This window comes from Ammospiza caudacuta, chromosome 6 (assembly GCF_027887145.1).
Source record: "Ammospiza caudacuta isolate bAmmCau1 chromosome 6, bAmmCau1.pri, whole genome shotgun sequence".
NCBI lineage: Eukaryota > Metazoa > Chordata > Aves > Passeriformes > Passerellidae > Ammospiza > Ammospiza caudacuta.
The window spans coordinates 19,281,179-19,300,596 of record NC_080598.1 but is presented as its reverse complement, the minus strand read 5'-3'; the positions used below and the strand labels follow the sequence as shown (position 1 = coordinate 19,300,596).

Below are 19,418 nucleotides of genomic sequence, written 5' to 3'. Positions count from 1 at the left end.
TCAGGTCACTGGAACAACCCAAACTGGTAAAAGCTAAGCAAACCCCAACAGCTGATGGAAAACAAACCCAGACCTCACCAGGAATCACTGGGCAGATGACTGGGGGATTCAGGTGGCATCTGCCACAAGGCTGAGGTTCCATGTTGTGGAACAACCATGTTAAGGGTACCACACACTCTCTTGCAATTTTGAGCTCCAAAAGAGGAGCTGCAGTGCACTCTGCTCCTCCACAGGGAGTGGCTCTTGGCATGGCCTTCTTCCCACCCAACTCTCACCCCAGGAGCAAAAATAAATGAAAAGTAAAAGTCAGGCTTCGTATTCTGGATGGATATTTATTTGCTTAACAGGTTTTCTTTTTTTTTTTTTTTTTTAATTTTTTCTTTTTTGGTACAAAGCATCCAGGAAAGCTTTTACTTCTCTTTTTAAAAAATAAAAACTAAGTTTTTTTTAAAAAAAGACACATGAAAAGGAAAAAAAAAAGTCAATTATTTGCAATTTCTCTGTTTTTATTCTGCCTTCCCACCCCACCCACTTCCCTTTCCCCCTCCCTAATTTGGACTGATTTTCATTCTTTTCCATATATATTTAATAAAATAAATAAAGGATTTTCTTTGTCGTGTATTGCAGTGCCATTTTTTTAAACAAAGGCTTCATGGCTCAACATTGCAAGGTAATAACAAACAAAAGGATTATACATTAAAATCCTCCCCCTCTCAAGACTCCCCTAGCCCTCCCCTCCAAACCACGAAATAGAATACAATTCAAGTAGTCTTTTTTTTTTTTATGTTTTAAATGTATGGATATATAAGACAAAGCAAGTACAGAACTGGTTAACAGAGTGTCCCAATTTTATTAGCAAATGAGAGTATATTAGGGAGATGTAATTGATTCCCCCCCCTTTTACGGTTTCTAGACAGATAATATATATTATTTTAAACCCAACCTATTTTACAGCCCTCTGCCCACCTCTCCAACCCATCTGCTGACCGAGTCCCGAGGCAGGGCCTGGCCTTTCCCCATCCCGTGCAGCAGCCCCAGCCCTGCAGCCACCCCGGCACAGGTGCTGCCCTTCCTCCTGCCAGCCCCGCAGGGCAGCGAGGGGAGGAGGGCAGGGACGCCAGGCTCCGGCCAGAAGGACACAAAGGGCAAGAGAAGGAAAAGGAGACGGCAGGGCGTGGGACTGCTCCTTCGGCAGCGGCTCGGTGTGAGGGCTGCCCGCCCGCCCGCTGGACCATCGGCGCTGCAGCAAGGACAGGGAAGAGCGACATTCCCCTAGGCTCGGGAAGCTCCAGGGGGTCCGTGCAGAAGCAGGGCCTTGAGTTCTAACTGGCAACACCTTCACCGTTCAAAATAGTTTGTCTCCAGAACAGTTCCCTTTTAGTCTAAGTTGCGGTGGTTGTGTTGTTTTTGTTTCTTTTAAACAAAAAAAAAATGGATGCGTGTCGATGTATTCTGTGTGTGCGTGCATCTGTGTACATGAGTAACAGCCAACTAGCTCATATGGTCATGACCAAGCTATATTTCAGAAGAGAAAAGAAACACATTTATCACACTTTTCCTAAAACGAAAAGCTAAAATTTCAAGTTCAGTATTCGCTATCTTGTCCTTCCCTCCCCACCCTCCCTTGCTATTTCTGGGTTTTTTCCCTTCCAACTTACTTTAGCACCATAACACATTTTAAACATTACAATCCCTCTTCAGATACTACACAAAATGTCCCATAAAAATAGTGCTTTTTTGCCAAAAAAGTTATATAATATATTATATATATAAATCAACTAAATCCGTGGCAAATGTGCAATGCAGACGCCTCCTCCATTTAAAGTGAGCATCAGCTCACTTTTTTTCTTTTTTTCTTCTTTCCCCTTTCCTTTTCCTTCTCTCTTTCTTGCTTTCTCTCTCCTCTTCCTCTCTTTCTCCCGATATCGGTGATTTCAAAAAAGGTGCAAGTCGATTTGGAATCTTGTAATGAAGCACACACACAAAAACGCAGATGGGGGCTCCTCGGAACTTCTTCTCAGGTACGTTTTTCTTTTAAAGGTGCAAAAGAAAGTTATAAAAATAAGAAAAACCAAAAGAAAAAAAAAAAAAAAAAAAAGAAGAAAAAAAGTGGGGTGGGAATGAGGCAAAAAAATCTTTATCCCTCAATGTTTCTCCCCGTTCTATTGTTTTTTTGACTTTATTGTCAAGAAAGACACGGAATGGACGCTTCTCGAGAAAAAAAAGATTAAAAAAAAGGATTTAACCTCATATCCTTTTTTTCCTCTTGCTCTTTCTTTTGTCTTCTGGCATTGGCACCGGGGATGTCACGCAGCACCCAGCAGCAAAAAAGTTCAAGTGCCAAACTGTCCCTTCGCAAGTACAGGTTTGGAAATACCAGGGGCGCGGGGAAACGAAACAGGTGTGGGAAACGAAAGAACCCTCCCCCCCACCCCAAAAGGGAGATGCCATGGGAGCGGTGCTGCTCGCCACCGCCGCCGCCGCCATCCCCTCCTTGCTGTGTCAGTTGTTTGGTTGGGGCCGGAGCGGCGTGAGGGTGCCCCGCCGCCCCGCTCCTCGGCTCAGCGGCCCTGGGGACGGAGGGGCTCGGGGGTCGGGAATTGCCAGTCCTCCCGCCCTCCCCCAGGAGATCAAAAATCGAGACGGCCGGTCAGGGTTCATTTCTGGGGGCCAGCCGTTTCCGGGGAGGCTCGCGCCGCTGGGGGCCTCTGGCTGGGCAGGGAGATGAGGGGACGGTGCAGCGCCTTGGCTTCCTCGGCCGCTTGCAGCCCCTCCGCCTGCCACCGGTACCGGCGAGCCCGCAGGATGTTGGGCACATCCCGCTGCCGCCGCTGGGAGCTCTTCTTCTGCCACACGTCGTACTTGGAGTACTTGCCGTGCGAGGGCTTCTGGAAGCTGTCCTGCAAGGACAGGGACAGCAATATTAGCCTCCACTCGAGCCTGCCCGCTCTCCAGATGGGGATTCCCTTCTTGGACCTCCATCCCTCCCATGGAAATATTGCCTCATCCCTGGAAACAGTCACAGAAAGGTTGGACGGGGCTCAGAGCAACCTGATCCAGTAGATGCTTATTGCAGGATGGTTGCACTAGATGACCTTTAAAGGTCACTTCCAATCCAAACCATGCTATGACTCTGTGACCCAGCCCACCTCTGGCTCCCCACCTTACTAAGAGCTGACTTTTGGCAGGCCATTTGGCACGACTTGCCAATGGTGGCTGTCTCTCAAAAGTTCCGCAGAAACACAAGACCCTGCAGCTGGGGTTTGTTCTCTCCACCCACGGCCTTCCGGTCGTTTCTCTCTCTGTTTATTTCAGAGGAGGGCCACCATCCCTGCGCAGCCTCCTCACCTTGCTGAGTGCCGGCAGGCCCGCCAGGGAGGTGGCAGAGAGGTCACGCTCCGACTTGACGGATTTGGCGCAGTACGTTTCCAGCAGAGCCAGGTCGCAGCTCCGAAAGCAGCACTCCTCCACGATGCCCCTGTTGATCCGCCGGTTATTTCGTCCTACCGGCCTACCTGCAACAGCAGAGACCCTGGCATTAGCCACCAACCTGGGCTGGACTCCCTGTCCAATTCCTTGTAGGCATCCCTCCACCACCAGCCACCAGAGACTCCCCATCCTTCAGACACGGCAGCGCTTCTCCCAGACCAGAGCCCACAAGTGTCTGTTAACATTAACGCCAAGTGTCGCGTTAACATTTCCCAGACAAAGGCTACTGATGCCAACACGTGCCTCCAGCAGCACTTTAAATGATGGGGGTTTATCTCTCTCCTCTATCTCTGGCACGGGTGGCCTTCTCAGGCCCAGCTGAGGGGAGGAAGCTCAAGCCCAGCCTGACCGCCAGCGCTGTGCCGATTACTGTGACCGTCTCCAATGTTGATCCTGGCAAGCGAATTTTATTAGAAAGAAGCAGCACAGCGTTGTGGCTGCCAACCTCCCTCCACCAGATCAACACTCAGGCAGGTGAAGTGAAGCAAGGCAGCTAAATTTTACCAGATGGGACAGCTCTGAGACAGCTGCAGAAAGAATACAGGGTCCCACACCCGCCAAGAATAGCTATTAAACTTAATCTTTTAATAAGGGTTCCTCTCTCATTTCTGCCTGCAGAAGGATGCAAAGGCCCATGTCTGGTGCAGCAATGACCAAGTGCATTTCATATCACTGCTTAATGATGGCCAAACTGCTCCAGAGGAAAAGCTTACATCAGTTTTACCATGTTTCCTCCCACTCTCAAAATAAAAGCGACAGATAAAGTTGAATTTCTGATGCAAAGCAAATTTGCTTGGGAATTCTGCCTTTCAGAATGTAAACTGGCCCAAAACAAAAGGATTTTCTCCATGCTTTTGCTGCACGTAGCATGCTATGCTCTTGTGCTGTTGTGGGGTTTGCAGCCAGGCTGCTGCACACTTCCACAAGCACCTCCTCCAAGGTGCTCTGAGGGAGGGAAACAGAGGCCAGCAACAGTGGGGTCTGCAAACAGGATCTGGTACCACATCCCAGCCAGGAGATTTTTGGCACAGGGAAAACCGAGAGCGAGTGGTGTATAGCAAAATGCCTAGCACTGCCCACTATGGCATGCTGAGCCCTCACCTCCCAGCTGGCCTGCAGGAGCACACACCACTGCCCACACCAGCCCTGTGCATGACGCATGATCCACACCCCTGCACTCGTGAAGGACCAGGCACTCAAGTCTCAGGCCTTGGTTAAGACCTAAGCCTAGCTTACATGGAGCCGACCACTTTCCCTGGAGGGTATCCCACCCTGGATGCCCACCCAAAGTGCCTCAGGACAAAGACTGTAAAGCACAGTTCTCTATGCATACAGTGCAGCCCCACATGTGAGAAGCAGCCCCACATGTGAGAAGCAGCCCCAGATGTGCAATGCAACTGTGCATGTGGGATGCACTTCTGTGCATTCAATGCAGCCCCACATGTGCAATGCAGACATGCATATTCAACACAGTCCTCCATGCACAACGGAGCCCTCTGTGCACAATGCTGGCATGCAAAACACCACAAAAATACCTCACTGCTGCCTCTGTAATAGCCCAGCAGCAGGGCACCTGCTCTCTGTTAAAATCAGTCATGTTCCCATAGGCCAGGAGCCCTCTGGTCCATGCTGGTGTATTTCCAGCATGCTCAGAGGTTGCACAAACAAAAAATTCAGCATCAGTGTGCTGGTTGATGACCCATACCATGAGACCTGCCTCTGGGAGTCACTTCAAATGCTTTCTTGTCCACATTCATCCTCCTTGTGCCACCACCTTCCTTTTCTTTTTCTCTAGAACTTCAGGCATGACCTTTAACCAGCCCCACAGGGAGATGAGAAGGCTGGTTCCCCCTTGGCAAAGGTTCATTGAAGAGATCACTGTTAGGAGTTTATTTTCTCTCTTGTGGTCAATAAACACTGGATTGGGCCCTCCCCTGAAAGGTAGGGCAGATGTGTTGGGTGCCCACAGCTCAAGTGATGCCAGAGTAGGCAGCCTGGGTGGTGATGGCCAAAGGAGACAGGGACAGGAGCCAGCTTAGGACCAGCTGCATGTATTCTTCTCTGTGCATGCAATGCCCAGTGAGATCTGTGGGAGAGGTGCACTCCAGCAACACCCCACACTGCACATGGCCCCTGCTTAGGTCCTATCAATCCCAGTGCCCAACTCAATCCATGGCAGGCTGCTGAAGCATTAAGCTGCTCCACAAAAGCATCCTGATATGGGCAGAAGGAGAGTTCAGAAGGGAAAGAGAAAAAATTAAAGTCACCCCCTCTCGCTAGCACATTCCCTAAGGGCTACATTCACACTCCCGCTGAACAGAAGGCTGCACAAGTGATGACACACATGCTTTGAGGAGAAGTTGAGGTTTTCAAAGGTTACATATCTCCTCTCAAAAACAGAAGTTTCCCACTTGCAGTTATGTTTGTTTGGAAAGAAGAGGGGAGGAGAAAAACAATGCGGAAAACGGGATTACATTCACCGCTGTGCCTTCAAGGACAATTTCTGGCGTCGGTACACACGGGCAGATCATGTCAGCATGTGTTTGCAAATGCCAGCTGTGCCACCACCAGGGTGAGCTCCCAGCAGGGACCACCACAGTGACACGGCTTCTTCCTCCCTGACTGCTGCCCCTGCCTGCCTGTCAGGTACACGTGTGGCCCCCAGCCCCAGTGTGCTGCCCTTTCTCTCCTGCACAAAGCTGCTCAAGCCATTCCCCTTGCCGGCACTACTGCCAGCTCCACCGTGACTCTCCGATGGGGCACGTTTCCATTACATAATTGTCCGTAAGGACCTTGCCAAATGCCCCTACAATCCTCCGGGGCAGAGTTACTTTAGGATAAAAAATAAGCAAACATAACAAACAGGGATTTAGTCTCAGAAAGTACCTGGAGACAACAGGACATTGCTGGCTACCAGCAATATTGCTGCTGACCTGGATTGGGAAGAGTGTTTGTTCTGTAACACAATTTACACAGGGACTAAAGATTGAATTTCCTGGCTTTTGCCCATGGGTGGCATCTCTCTGTACCGCCACTGCCAAACCCAGGGAGGGTTTTGCCACTCCATCCCTTGCCCGCAGAGGAGAACTGCGTGGGCAGCAGGCTGCGGCATCGCTGGGGCACATGAGCCACTTCCCAGCACAGCAACGACCTCCTCCTCCTGAGGAAACGCGCTTCCTCTCGGCCTTCAATGAATGGCCAGGCTCCCTTTTTCCCAAAACTGTGCTTCACCAAAACCTTCTACGGCGCTGCTGAGGGCACAAGCCCTGAGATGCAAAGTTCTGTGAAGCAAAGCCTGGCAGTGTGAAGCCCTCCAGCTGCCTGGGGTTATTCCTGCCTAGGTACAGGCTCTCCTGACAGGGCATCCCAGAAGTGGCACAAAGCCAAACCCTTTCCTGGGAAAACCCAGAGGCCATGTACCTGCAGCTCAGCGATGCCTCTGTGCCAGAGGAGGCACAGTGCCCACTGCCATGGGGGACAGGAGGGTCCCTTCCCTAGCATGAGCACCCCACTGCTCCAGGCTCCCCACCCTCACCAAGCAGATGCTGTGGGGAGGGGTGCACGGTGCTGGTGCCACCCTGGCTGGGTCCCCTCTCCTCCAGTCAATCAGGCGGTCAGCCGAGTGGAAGGGGACTTTGGGTGTAAACAGTCCCCGTGCCCCTGTCGCAGGAATGTTGGGAGCAACAAGGGGGCCTTTGTGCAGCACCAGGCCCCGTCCCAGTGCCCCCAGCCTGGCCCTCCCCCACCCCGGCACCGCACTTTCCCCCCTGCTTTTTCCTAGTATTATTCGGAGGAGCGGCGGGTGCGCAAGAATGTGCCCCGTCAGCACAAGCGGCTGCAAAGAGCTAAATTCTTATCAGCTGTTGGAAAGGAGGAAACAGGAGCTGTTGTTTACAGAGAAGTCGGCCGCCTCTCCCCCTGCAGCCCCTTCTCCCTCCCTGCCAGAGCTGCATGACAGCAACTTCAGGGCTGAGGCTTCCTCTCGACCAGCCCTGCTTTTCACTCTGGCTGGACTGAGCATCCCTCCGTGGGCTGTGCCGCTGTCCCTGGGGGGCTGCTGGGGAGCAGGGGTACCAGCCCTGCCACAATGCCATGGCAGGAAGCCACCACCTTGACAGCAGCTGCAGCCAAGCCAGAAGACTTAAAAGTCACAGAGAGGAAGCATCACCAGTGCAGAGCAAAGCGTGCTCATTTTCAGCTCTAGCTTGCCCGTGCATGCCTGGGGTAGATACAGAGCTGGCATCACCATTTCCACCATGTCCCAAGGCTAGGTAACCTTAGTGCTGCTGGCCCTGCCCCTGTTAGTGCAGCTCTTCTGCAGCCCCAGCTCTTGGAGGCAGCTTCAGCATTCTCAGCCCCAAGCACCTGCCAGCTGTGGTGCCTCCCAGGACACCATCTGTGCCTGCATTCCCCTTGCACTGATGCAAAATCACTGCATCTCACAGCCAGCTTCCCTAGCAAAGTGCTCTCTTGCAAGAATGCAGAGCATCACAAGTTCTTAAAAATAATTGCTTCAGCAAAAAAAGCAATAATGGATTTTCATACCATTTTTTGTTTTTTCAATACTACCAGCCTGTCCAGCAAGCAAGCCCTCAGGTATGCACAGGACAAGGCTCCCCAAGTCATTTATTTCTTGTGTGAACAGCTGCTTTAGCACAGGCTGCTCATCAGGTCACACATCCCAAGCTGTGAGGTGCCCGATACAAACCCGGGCTCAGTTTTAAGATGTAAACCCACGATGGTGCAACACAACTGTGCCCTACTGCATATACATGGTGACAACAGTGTAGCCATGTGGGTTTAGGAGTGAAGATGAACGTGGTCAGAAATAATCACTTAGAGAGGGAAAAATTAAGTGAAATAGGGATGTCCAAAACATTCATCAAGTAGAGGGACTGCCCAAATGTCTTCAGCCTTGCATGACACAAGCTGCTCAGATCCTGAAAGGGTTAAAATACTGGACTATTTCACCCCCAGTACCTGGGCTCACCAGAAATATTCAAAAAGGTAAAGACGGGAGTGGACAGAAAGAAATAAAGTAAGAACTCCCTTGCAAGCAACCGACTGGCCACTTGGCACCAAGAGACTTGTCTGCCTTCAAAAGTGTTTTTATTTTGGCCTGGGCAGCTGGGTTATTTGAGGTGAAAGGAGGTCAGTTTGACCTTAAAACAAAAGCCCCATTCCCTTTCATCCCCAGAGAGAAGGAGGAGGGAAGAGAAAGCAGGGAGGGAGACAGATACTCCTCTACATATAGAGGGAGAGGAAGAGCTGTGAGAGCAGGAGAGGCACTTGCCTCCCTGCCATGTCGGTAAAAGAAGGGGAGATGAAGAAAGGAAGGGCAGCTGCCATGCAAACCCTTGCTGCTGGGCTCCATCACAGTGAGAAAGTGCACCCAGAGCACCCCAAAAGCACCACCTGCCCACAGTACCCAGGGAGCTATGAGAAGATCCCACTGCACAGCCAGGACGGGGAAGGGGGATTGCCCCCAGAGGGTTCAAAGCCACTTGCAGCCTGACCATCCTCCCAAAACTGAAGCTGAAGCCCTTCCCAACCTGAACACTGCTGCGGCTGGGTGTGGGATCTCTGTGCCTCTCTCTATGCAACACCAGCAGGCAGCAGGAGACAAGTCTAGTAAAGCATCCAGGTTGGGAAGGGACATCCAGGTTGGAAAAGGACGTCCAAAGTCATTCCCTAACTTTGCAGCACCCCATTGTTCCCTGCACAATCAGACTGGAACAAGAGGGAGGCTGGTGCTCAAATCTACTCTTCCAAAAAAACACTCTGTTTACTTGAGAGTGACTTTTTAATTCCTTTTCCCAAGGCAGAGACAAGACTGCCAAAAGCACCATGTGCAGCTGGTATCTCCATTCTCTTCCCCTCCATTTGGCTTTGCATCTTTCCTGTAGTCAGTCACCCTGTGGCTCAGTCCTCAGTGGGGAGCAAGACACAGAGTCTTCCCACTCCCAAGCAGAGCAGGGCACCGAAACACCAAAACAAGGTTATTACACTCAAGGCACCTTTGCCCATAGATTACTGAGCATCCATTGTCACTGGTTTACTCTTCATCCTCCCTGTTTACCAGCTAATCCATCGTACTGCCAATGGCCCAAAGACCCAAAGCATCCTGATGGAAAGCCCACTGCAGTCAGCTGGTCTGAAGCCATCTGCACACTGTACACAGCAGCACTGCTGCATTTTTTTTAATTAGCTGCCCTGCAGAGGGGTAAGACATCACTCTTCAGCAGCAACGTCACCAGTGGTACCTGGGAGGTCACAAAGCTTTGTCACAAAGTTTTGGGACCAGCCAAGAAGGTGCTGCTGTACCCAAGCAAAGCCTACCTGGGAAGGGAGAGTGCTCAGCTTCCTGTCTGCTGTCAGGATGCAATGCTTAGGCAGCAAAGTTTCAAAATAAACCTGGGCCCAAGCTCAGCAAGGCACTGGCTGCAGACACCCTCATTATTGTAATGACTGCCCTTATCACCGGTGAACCAGCCACATATGGTTCTCCAGAGACACTCGACAATCCCAAGCATCATATGCAGGACCCAGCTTCCCCATGGTACCAGAAGCCCCCAAAACCAGTGCCAAGTGGATGCCTGTCACCCCGACCGTGTCCATTTTCTTGCTTCTCTCCTGGCCTGCTGCCATATACAAGGAAATCCCAAAAAGCATCAGGCTGGAAACCCCTCCTTTCCCTCCCAGCCCAGCTCTGCTGAGCCAAGGTGTGGGCTGGAGGCAGCCTGCTGTAGTGCCCAGCACTTACTGAAGTAGAAGCCCCTGTCCCCGCAGACGAACTGCAGCGTGTCCACCAGCTCCCCGCCGCACAGGGTCTCCGCCGTGCCGTAGGCAGCCGCCGAGTCCAGCGCATAGGCCAGGAAGGCCAGGAGCAGCAGCAGCATCCGCCTGGCCGCACACATCCTCGGCACCTGGGGACAGAGGCACAGCGTTAGCACCGCAGGACAGACCCCCCCTGCCACCTCCCCTGCAGCACACCGAGGGGATGCCCAGCCGTGCCGGGATGCCCAGCCGTGCCGGGATGCCCAGCCGTGCCGGGATGCCCAGCCGTGCCGGGATGCTGCTGCTGCTGCAGGGAAGGAGCGGCAGCGCTGCGACAGCCCTGGCTGGGGTGAGGCCAGCTCCCTGCGCTCGGCCGCCGGGCAGCAGCACCGGGCAGACAAGGTTTGCATTGAGGCGGGTTTTCCATTGGAAAATCCCACTTCAGCCTACCTCTAAAAGGCTTTTAGTTCCCCTGCTCATTCAACAGTGTGATTTTTTTTTATTTTTTCCCCCCTTTTAGAAGGGAATTTATTCCAATTATTATTAGTAGGTGTTGTTTTTTCCTCTTCTGATGACAGGTTTTCGTGCCCCGTCTGAAAACACATCCATGCAAAGTGAAATCAAGTGAAGCCTCAACCTGTCCTAGAGCTGCTTTTGAGGAAAGCTGGAAAGAAGAGCTTTTGTCCCAGGCATGTGAGAGAGATGAGGCTCAAGCAATCAAGAGGCCGATTGCACAAGCTGTATTTGCTGACAAGAGTTGGGACTGAGAAGACATCCCTCAGGAATAGTGTGGTCCCACAGGAAACACACCTGAGGCATCACTAGGGAGGGTAAAGGCAGTGTCAGACAGTGCAGAGCATTAAAAAGGAAACTCCTTGGATATTTGCTAACTAGCCCAAAGACTCGGCTCCAGCAAACAGCTTTATATTCATGTCAGTCTCTGCAGGTGTAAAGCAAGGGTGCTATCGCCCCACTGGATGGGGCAAAACCCATGAATGGCTCAAGGCATTATAGTCCCTCAGTAACGAGCCCCACAGTACCCATACAGCCAAACAAAGCTGGGTTTTGACCAGACAGGTAAGCTCAAAATGAAGAGATGCATGTCAAAATAGCAGACAGTGGGTGGCAACCCTCATCTCAAGCAGAGCGTCCTCTCTCCTTGCTAATATTCAACCAAGACACTAGGTCTCACATCCAGCTTTCATCACCATAGCATCTGAGCAGCTCGAGAATAATATCAGTTAATGAATATTACCTTACCCCCCCGGGATGCTCGGAGATGAAGCCGAAGCCCAGGATAGATTAAATGACTCGCCCAAGGTCACAGGGGAAGTCTGAAACGCAGCCAGGAAATTAGCCCAGGTCCCCCGAGGTCCCGCTACGGTCCTGCCAGCAATAAAGACACCCTTGCTCCCAAATTTTTAGTAGAATTTTTAGTAGCACGTAGCTCAAATTGTCACTGCTAGAAATGCATCATGCTTACAAGTCATGAGCTCTGCTGAGCAGCAGGAGGACAGGGATCAGCAGCAGGAAAAGCCAAAACAGAGGTTTCAAGGTCTGGGTGGGCTGTGGGGGACGTTCCTCCTGCTTGAGTTTTGATGGCCATAGTATTGCTCAGCCTGTGCTGGCAGAAGCCCTCCAAAGCTCTGGATGAGAGAGGCAGCAGCCCTGGGAACAAAGTGGTCTCAAATCAGCAAGTGATGGGACCAGGACCAGTTTTTCCAGCAGCAATGGTCCCTTCAGCACACTGCAGGGACTTTGTTCTGTACTACAACAGAAGCAGAGGGATGGCACCAGACTCTGACACCAGGCTGCTAAGCTGTAGTGTTTTACCACCAGCACCTTTTCACCTTGTTGGTTTTTTTTATCAAATGGGCCACAGTTGTTTATTGGGCCTCTCCAACACAACACAGCATCACTTTCACTGCTGAAGTCATGCCCCTGGTGCTGCAGCATCAGGGGCCAGATCTCCAGCTGACAACAGACCAACCACACTGTTCCTGTCCCTTTTTCAGCACTTTTTTTACGTGCAGATCCCAATTGCTGGTGTCCCCACGCCTCAGGTAGTGCCAGTGCTCATTGTTGGGGTGACAGATTTGCCACCAGCCAGTGTTGCCATCAAAGGTACTCATATGGGATTTCAGGACACCCACATGATGCCACGTCCCCAGTTGGGCTCATGGTGGCTGTGGACACTGTGGCTAATGAGCAGGCTGCACGCTGGCTCCCTAGGCCAGAACCAGACCTGACACGAAGGGGTTGATTGGTGGCACAGGTGACAAACATCATTTTTCCTCCACATTCAGTCTAAAGAAAAGAGTGAGATGTTCTGAAGAAAGGGGAGAGCAAGATTTTGTCAGCAGATGATATTTGATGCTGAGGAGACCTGATACCTTCTGTGGAAAAACACTTGTGCTCCTCAGAAAATACCTGCTCCTGCACAAACTGCACTGCAAGCCCCTGGCAGCCTTCCCTGCCTCCACTGCAAGCTCCTTCCAGGTGCCCACACACCCCATAACTCCAGCCAGGAAGTGCCCCTGAAGCAGCAGGAACAGTGAGAACCCCATTGCTGTCATCCAGAGCACGGCTAACATGGAGGTGTAATGCAGAAATGCATCCATCTTTGCCCAGGCACCAGCCCTTCCCTCTGCTGTCACCTTGGCATCTCCCTGCTCCTTCCAGTAGCTATGTAATGAGAAACCAGGCAGCAAAGCAAAGAGCATCTTTATTTACTACCCAGTGCTGCAGTTTCCCTCCACCTTGGTGGAGCTGCAACCCAACTCAACCCCGCAAACCCTTCCCTCTGCCTTTGGCCCTACTGACTCTGCAAATAAAAAGCCCCCAGACTTCACACAAAGGCTACAGAGGCTCCCAGGGTTCCATCACTGGCTCAACATCTCCCAGTAGCCTTTCAGCTGATCCTTCCCTCCCTCAAAGCAGGGATAACCAGACCCATGCAAGAAAGCTTGCACCCACCGCTCCATGACTGCCAGAGCAGGCGCTGCTCACCCCAAAAGAGTGTCATGGCACAGCTGGGTACCTGCAGCCCAGACCTGGCTGGTGCAAGCACCATGCCAGCTGCACCGGTGGCAGGAACTGAATGGCTGCTCAGCATGATGAGTCTAAGCCCTGTGAATACCTCCAAGGCTTCATTCTCCACTGGAAACATGAGACAGCACAGCCTTTGGTTTCTGGTCCCAAGCATTAGGACAGGCATGGTCTCCTCAGCTGTTGAACAGGAGCAAATTCACACCAATGGTTGGAAGAACCTTCATATTTTATTAGAAAGCCTCTCTTAAATGAAATGAAACAAGAATAAGGCAGTAGAAGGGAAGTGGGTTACTTCCCTAAAGGACAAGGTCCTGTCTCTGCTAGAAGAGAGGCTACAGCTACCACTGTCCCATTCTTGCCAAAGCAGGTTCAACCAGCCTTGCTGACTGCCATTGCTCCTCATGTGCCCAGGCAGAGCTCACAGGCTTTAGGATGAAGTGGGATGGCAGCATGAGACGTGCCAGATGCCCAACAACCTGAGCACCAAATTCCTCCTGAGGAGGGCTTGTAGCCCACAGTGTGCAAGAGGGCGCTGCAAGAGCAATCTCTTGGTTGCACAGGTGACCTGGACCATCCCGGGAATCACACCTGAAGCTCCTCTGAGTAACTCACATCTGAAGCAGGATGATCAGTGCAGAACATGCTCAGACAACGTATCAGCACACACTGCTGGCCTCTCCCTCCCTGGAGAGGGTCTGCTTTGCTCTCCATCCTTCATGCCCCTCTCATGCCTTTCCCATTATCCCCAGCACTGCATACAAAACCAGTTTGCCACTGGAACCAGTCCAGCTGCAGGCTGCCATTTGCAGGATGTTCCTCCCTTGGAGCTCCCATGTATTCCTGCCTTGTGGCACTGCACCCCTGGCCAGGGACCCCCAGACACCTCTTGGCAGCCCCCAGGCAGCAGAGAGGGTTCTGTCTGAGTGGCTGTGATGTGCTGGGAGTGAGCCCCAGGGCAGGTCTGCACTGGAGTCACCCTCCCACCCGAGACTGCTAAAGGATTTTGTCAGGATCTGCTGCTGAATCAGCTGGATCGAAGTTTCTGTCCAGCTGCTGGGGAGTTGGGGGCCAAGAGGCCACAATGTGCTAAAAGGCCCAGTTGCCAAGTCTCAGAGTACAGCTCAGGCATCCCTTGCATCCAGGCTTGTGCTGAGCAAACCAAACCACGATGCCTCTTGGGCAACAAATATCTCCCCAAAAACAGAGACAAAACCTCCTGTCTGACCTAATTCCTTCTTCAGTCTGGCCTTCATTGCAATTTAATATGAACAGAACAACGTAGGAGGGAATTGACAGATGGCCCAGTCTGTAAAATTTGGATTTGGACAGCAAATAGAAAAAACAAAAAATCTTGCTTCTTTGTGGAGCAGTGCAGCATTTAAAAGGGAGCATGGCAAAAGAAAAGTCGTCAGCCCAAACCCAGTGGCACATGCCAGAGGGGAAAACCCCAGTTTACACATCCCAGCATCCCTCACACTCCACCACTTCAAAAAAAAAAAAAAAAATAAAAAGGCCAGACTGATGTTTTGCTACTCTGATGATTGCCTGTGAGAGATGCTGAACATCTGCCTCTCTGCATTACTCCTCTCCATGGCCAGCCCCAGGAGAGTGGGGAGCTGAGCTGAGCCGGTTCTGAGCGTGGCATTCCCAAAGGAGCAGGATGTGGGCATGTGCCAACCACTCAAGGGCCAAGAGAATGCCACCCCTGCCCACGGGGCAGCCCAACCTGGCACAGGGCACTGGGCCATGATGCCCCAAGGTGCCAAGGAGCAAAGGCATAGTGGAAGCCAGAGTGAGAGGCAGGTGCCTTGGCAGCTGAAACCACCCAGGAGCTGCATCTTGGGCAGAGGCACAGGGATGAGGTGCCCAGCAATACCTGAAGGCAGAGGAATCACCTCATGCTGTGCCACAGAAGAGCCTCTCTCTTCATCTGAAACAGAAAGGAGACTTCCAACCACTCACAACTTGGAAGAAGCAAGCTTCAAAACACAAAACTTTTGACCACTGAGTTGTCAGACGAATTAAAACCACTCAAGAGGACCAGGGGTTTTGCTGTTTAGCTCAGGCTTGAAAAAAATAAAATACCTTCTGATTCTTGGCACCTGGCTTGCATGACATTCATATGGCTGAGGCTGGCAATACTGCTGCTATTTTTAGCCCTCACTTTTTTGTCTTCACTGCTTGTCCCCATCAGCAGCCCACCCCACCCCACACCAGAGGGGGTCACCTTTCTGCCTTCCATCCTGTGAGCCTGGAGAGGCACCTGCCTCCTCTGCCTGTGGGGCAGGGAAGTGCTGCCTGCACCCCATGCCTGTACGAGCTGCAGGAGAACTACTGTGCCTGTGGAAAAATCAAGCTGAAAAAGGTGAATGGGGTATTCAGTACCATTTACTCACCCCACTGGGGACTAAGAGAGTATTGCATAAATTTTGGTATGCAGCCCAGAAATATTTGATTTATTGTATTAAAAAAAAAATAAGGAAATGCAATCTTGCTTAACTCTTCTAAAGACAGCTGGCAGGACCCAGTGAAGGGATTTAAGTCTGTTTTAGTAGCCTCACTTAACTTCTTTCTTTATTGTTCCTCTCTCCTTTCTGCATTCCCTTCCAAAACCTGGAGTATATCAGAGAAAGTTAACAGCAAGTTAAGCTGTTAAATCAGGAACTGCGGTGACTGGAGTCTACTGGCAAATTATATTCCCACAACACGTTGAACTTGCTTTATGTCTTGGCAGAGCAGCTTTAACCCCTTCAGAGCCGGGCTGTAGCGCCACGGCAGACTTCCTCCCCTGGTGCCCCCCACCTCTCGTGACCCCTCTCCCGAGCATGCCGAGGGAGGCCGATATCGCTTTCCCTGCTAAGACACTCATCAGCTTTTAAAAGCAAAGACAATCCAAAGAAGGATGGGAGAGGTCAGCCCCAGGACACGAGCTGGGAGAGGGTGGGCCACTTACAGTGCTCGTATGCACTGCTGGAAACACACCAACTCCTTGGTCCCTCTAAAAATAAGACCTCACCTGCTGTGTTTGCTTTATTTAAAAAAAGAAAAGTGCAGAAATGCTTTTCTCTGGTGCTCCGTGAGACGAGCTGGGCTCGTGCTGAACCCTATAGGAATCGAGGGGAAGACACACACTGACAGCTCTGGGTTGACTGGTCAGAGCAGCAGCTCTCCAGCCAGGCTGAAAAAAAGATCACCTGTCAGAAAGAGCGCTGGGACACACACGCAGATAGATTTTGGCTCTCAAATTTCATGCAGCGGTGGGAGGGGACCTGCGGTGTCAAATCTTTTATCCCTTAATGAATTTTCACAGGAGCTGGGATAGCCCCTTTGAAAGGCTGAGTGAACTTGTGTGGGTGTCAACAACACGGAGCAAGATTTACAGCTCTGACCCATTCACCCCCACCAAAATTGTCAAGTTGGGTCCAAAACAGCACAGTGGAAGTCAAATCAGAAGTGTCAGTCATTTTTATACCTCCAGATGTCCTTAGCACAAAGTCATCCTTAACAAAACCCCTCGACCCAGACTCCTCAACTCCACTCTAAATCAAGGCAAGAGGAGGAATAAAAATCCCAACACGTTGAACCCTGCAAAGTAAAAGGGAAAAAAAAAAAAACTGCCTCCCACATACACACACAATCTGACAATAAACAAACCCAAAGAAAAACATGCCTCAGTCTCCCAGGCACATCCCAGCATTTGAAAGAAAACTACAAATTTTGTATAGGGAGCCTGGGTTGAAAGCAGAGGCTCTCCCGAGGTGTCTTGTTTAAAACCACCCACACAAACCTTGTTTTCACACTTGATTGCTCCACACCACCCTAGCGAGACCTGGCGTATCAGCAACCCTGCTGAAGTACCCTTGGCTGGAGGGGAGGCAGCCACATCTGCCGGTACAGTTACGCTAAATCCGAGTTCCCTCATGTGCCCCAATTCCCTACTGCTCAACAGAGTGCTAAAACCTTTCCAAGTTGCGCTCTTAAAACAATTACTGTAGGGAAAAGCAACTGGGAAAGAAGAAGAAGAAAAAAAAATTTAAAAAATCACAGAAAGTCGAAGGCTGCACGCCAACCATTAACTCTCACTCCATTTTGGCTTCGCTTTCTTGTTTTTCTTCGCTGTATTTTTATCCCTCCCGAGACCAAACACACCGCAGTGTTTTGCAGAAGAGAGTTTAATCATCTCGCCGCTCTCCGGAGCCCCGGCGCTGCCCTCCCCGCGCGTCTCCCGCAGCCGCAGCCGCCCGGCGCGGAGGGAGCTCGGCGGGCAGCGGGGGCCGCGCTGCGCTCGCTGCCGCTGCTGCGTGACCTCGCATAGCCCCGGCCCGGCCCCCGCCGCTCCCTCCGCCCCACGCGGGACCGCGCCGGCAGCACCGCGGCGGGCAGCACCGCGGGCGGGCGGGCGGGAGCCCGGGATACCCCGCGCACCCACCGCAGCGGGGCCGCCCGCGCCTGGCCCGGCGCTCGGGGTCCCTCTAGTGACACGCGTGGGGACGGCGCGGCTCTGCCCGGCGCGGCTCTGCCCGGCGCGGTCGGGATGGCTCAGCGGTGCCCGGGCGGCACGGCACGGCGCGGCTCGGCGCGGGTCTGCCCGGCGCGGCGCGGGCAATCCCGCCGTGCCCTGCCCGCGGAGGGCAGCGCGGAGCGGCGCTTACCTTGGCACTGCCGCTGCTGCTCTCAACTTCTGGCGGCGGCGGCGGGCCGGGGAGGAAGGCGGGCTGCCGGCAGCGCTCATCCGTGTGTGCCCCGGCGCTTGACATGCTGCTCTCCTGCCCTGGCAGCGATCGCGGCTTTGGCTTGCCTTCCCCGCGCCCTGGCACGTTCTCCTCGCCTTGCCTTTTTGGTATGTCAAGTCCCTGCTAGATTTTGTCTGAAGGATGTTATTTTGTTACGATCAGGTATTCTGTTATTCTAGAGAAAGCGCTCGCTCGCTCGCTCTTTTCCTCTCCTTTTTCTTTTTCCTTTTTTTTTTTTTTTTTTCCTGGGTTGTTTTTCGCCCTTTTTTTTTTTTTTTTTCTTCCCTTCTCTTTCTCTCCTGCTTTGGCTGCCCCTTAGGTGGCTCTCACTTTTGTGTTTACTGAGTGCGTCCCTTTGGTCGGGGCGAAGGGGCCGGCTGCCTCGCTGTCCGCTGCTACCGGCTGCTGCCCCACGAGCGAGCAGACAAGCAGGGCGCTCCGGCTTTTATACCTTTTATACCCCCCCCAATGGGCATGCTCTCCCGGCGAGCACCAGCCCGGCCACGCAGCCAATAATGTTGCAGAGCGGTCTAACCCCCTCTCTTCCCTCCCTCCCTTCCTTTCTTCCCTCCTTCTCCCTCGTAACCCTCCGGAGTCCAGCTCGGGAAGGAAGAGGGGACAGAAAGTTTTTGCCGCACGGTTTCTTTGCGTGCCGCTACCCGGGATGGGAGCTTTACCCCTCCTGCCGGTCTCGGGTGCGAGGGGGGCTCCGCGCATCCGCGGCCGCCCCGCAGGTGAGGGGAAGAGCTGTGGATCCGCACTCCGAGCCCCTGCCCGAAATACCGGGGGGCACCCCTTGAGCGCCTCTCGCTGCGAGGCGGCGAGCCCCGAGTGCCGGCGGGGTGGGAGAGGGGAGATGGCCCGGCCCGTCCTCTCTCGGGTGCCCCTCTAGGTGCACACGGGCACAGGTGTCGGCGCGGCCGCCCAAGGGCTCGGAGGAGCTCCCCGGCAATGGCTCGGGCATTGCCGCCGTGCCTGCCCCGCTGCGGGCAGCGAGCCCCGCGGCCACCCCTGCGTGTCCCTGTGGGCACCGTGGGCGCTGCCCCCCGCGCCCGGACCCTGCGCCTCGCAGAGCACCTTCCCCCGCGCTCCCCGCCGCTGGGTGCTGTGCTTCCCGCCGGCTGCTGCAGGCGAGCCGTGCCGCCTCGGAGCCGCGGGGACTTTTCCCAGGCTGTGCCGAGCGAGTGCAGCGGCGCGGGCAGAACGCGCTCCCGCTGCACGGCGGGCACACCGGGCTGCATGGGCTCCCCAGGGTCTGCCTTCCCAGGGCAAGGAACCCCAACCCCGCTGGCTCTCACAGGCAGCCCCCAGGCCGGCTCCGCTGCCCCGGAGGGTGCCCCTGTGCAGGGACACGCGTATCGGCGGCGC

At 53.1% G+C, this 19,418-nt stretch overlaps 1 protein-coding gene across 1 annotated transcript; it reads right to left on the bottom strand.

The window, feature by feature from the left end:
* Positions 1-591: 591 nt before the first annotated feature.
* On the bottom strand, positions 592-18,305 carry IGF2 (insulin like growth factor 2). Its single transcript, XM_058807134.1, has 4 exons — positions 17,970-18,305; positions 10,253-10,415; positions 3,349-3,515; positions 592-2,900 (listed from the first exon to the last, which is right to left on the bottom strand). The coding sequence occupies exons 1-4, from the start codon at positions 18,072-18,074 to the stop codon at positions 2,658-2,660; spliced, it is 678 nt and encodes a 225-aa protein (XP_058663117.1). The 5' UTR covers positions 18,075-18,305; the 3' UTR covers positions 592-2,657.
* Positions 18,306-19,418: the final 1,113 nt, after the last annotated feature.

Bases quoted from the DNA above. Each gene is read 5' to 3' on its own strand.
- IGF2 (XM_058807134.1), bottom strand. From the start codon at position 18,074: ATGTCAAGCGCCGGGGCACACACGGATGAGCGCTGCCGGCAGCCCGCC. The intron at 10,416-17,969 runs GTAAGCGCCGCT...CTCTGTCCCCAG, and splicing joins GCAGCAGCGGCAGTGCCAAG to GTGCCGAGGATGTGTGCGGC. The intron at 2,901-3,348 runs GTGAGGAGGCTG...CTGTCCTTGCAG, and splicing joins GCCTGCCGGCACTCAGCAAG to GACAGCTTCCAGAAGCCCTC.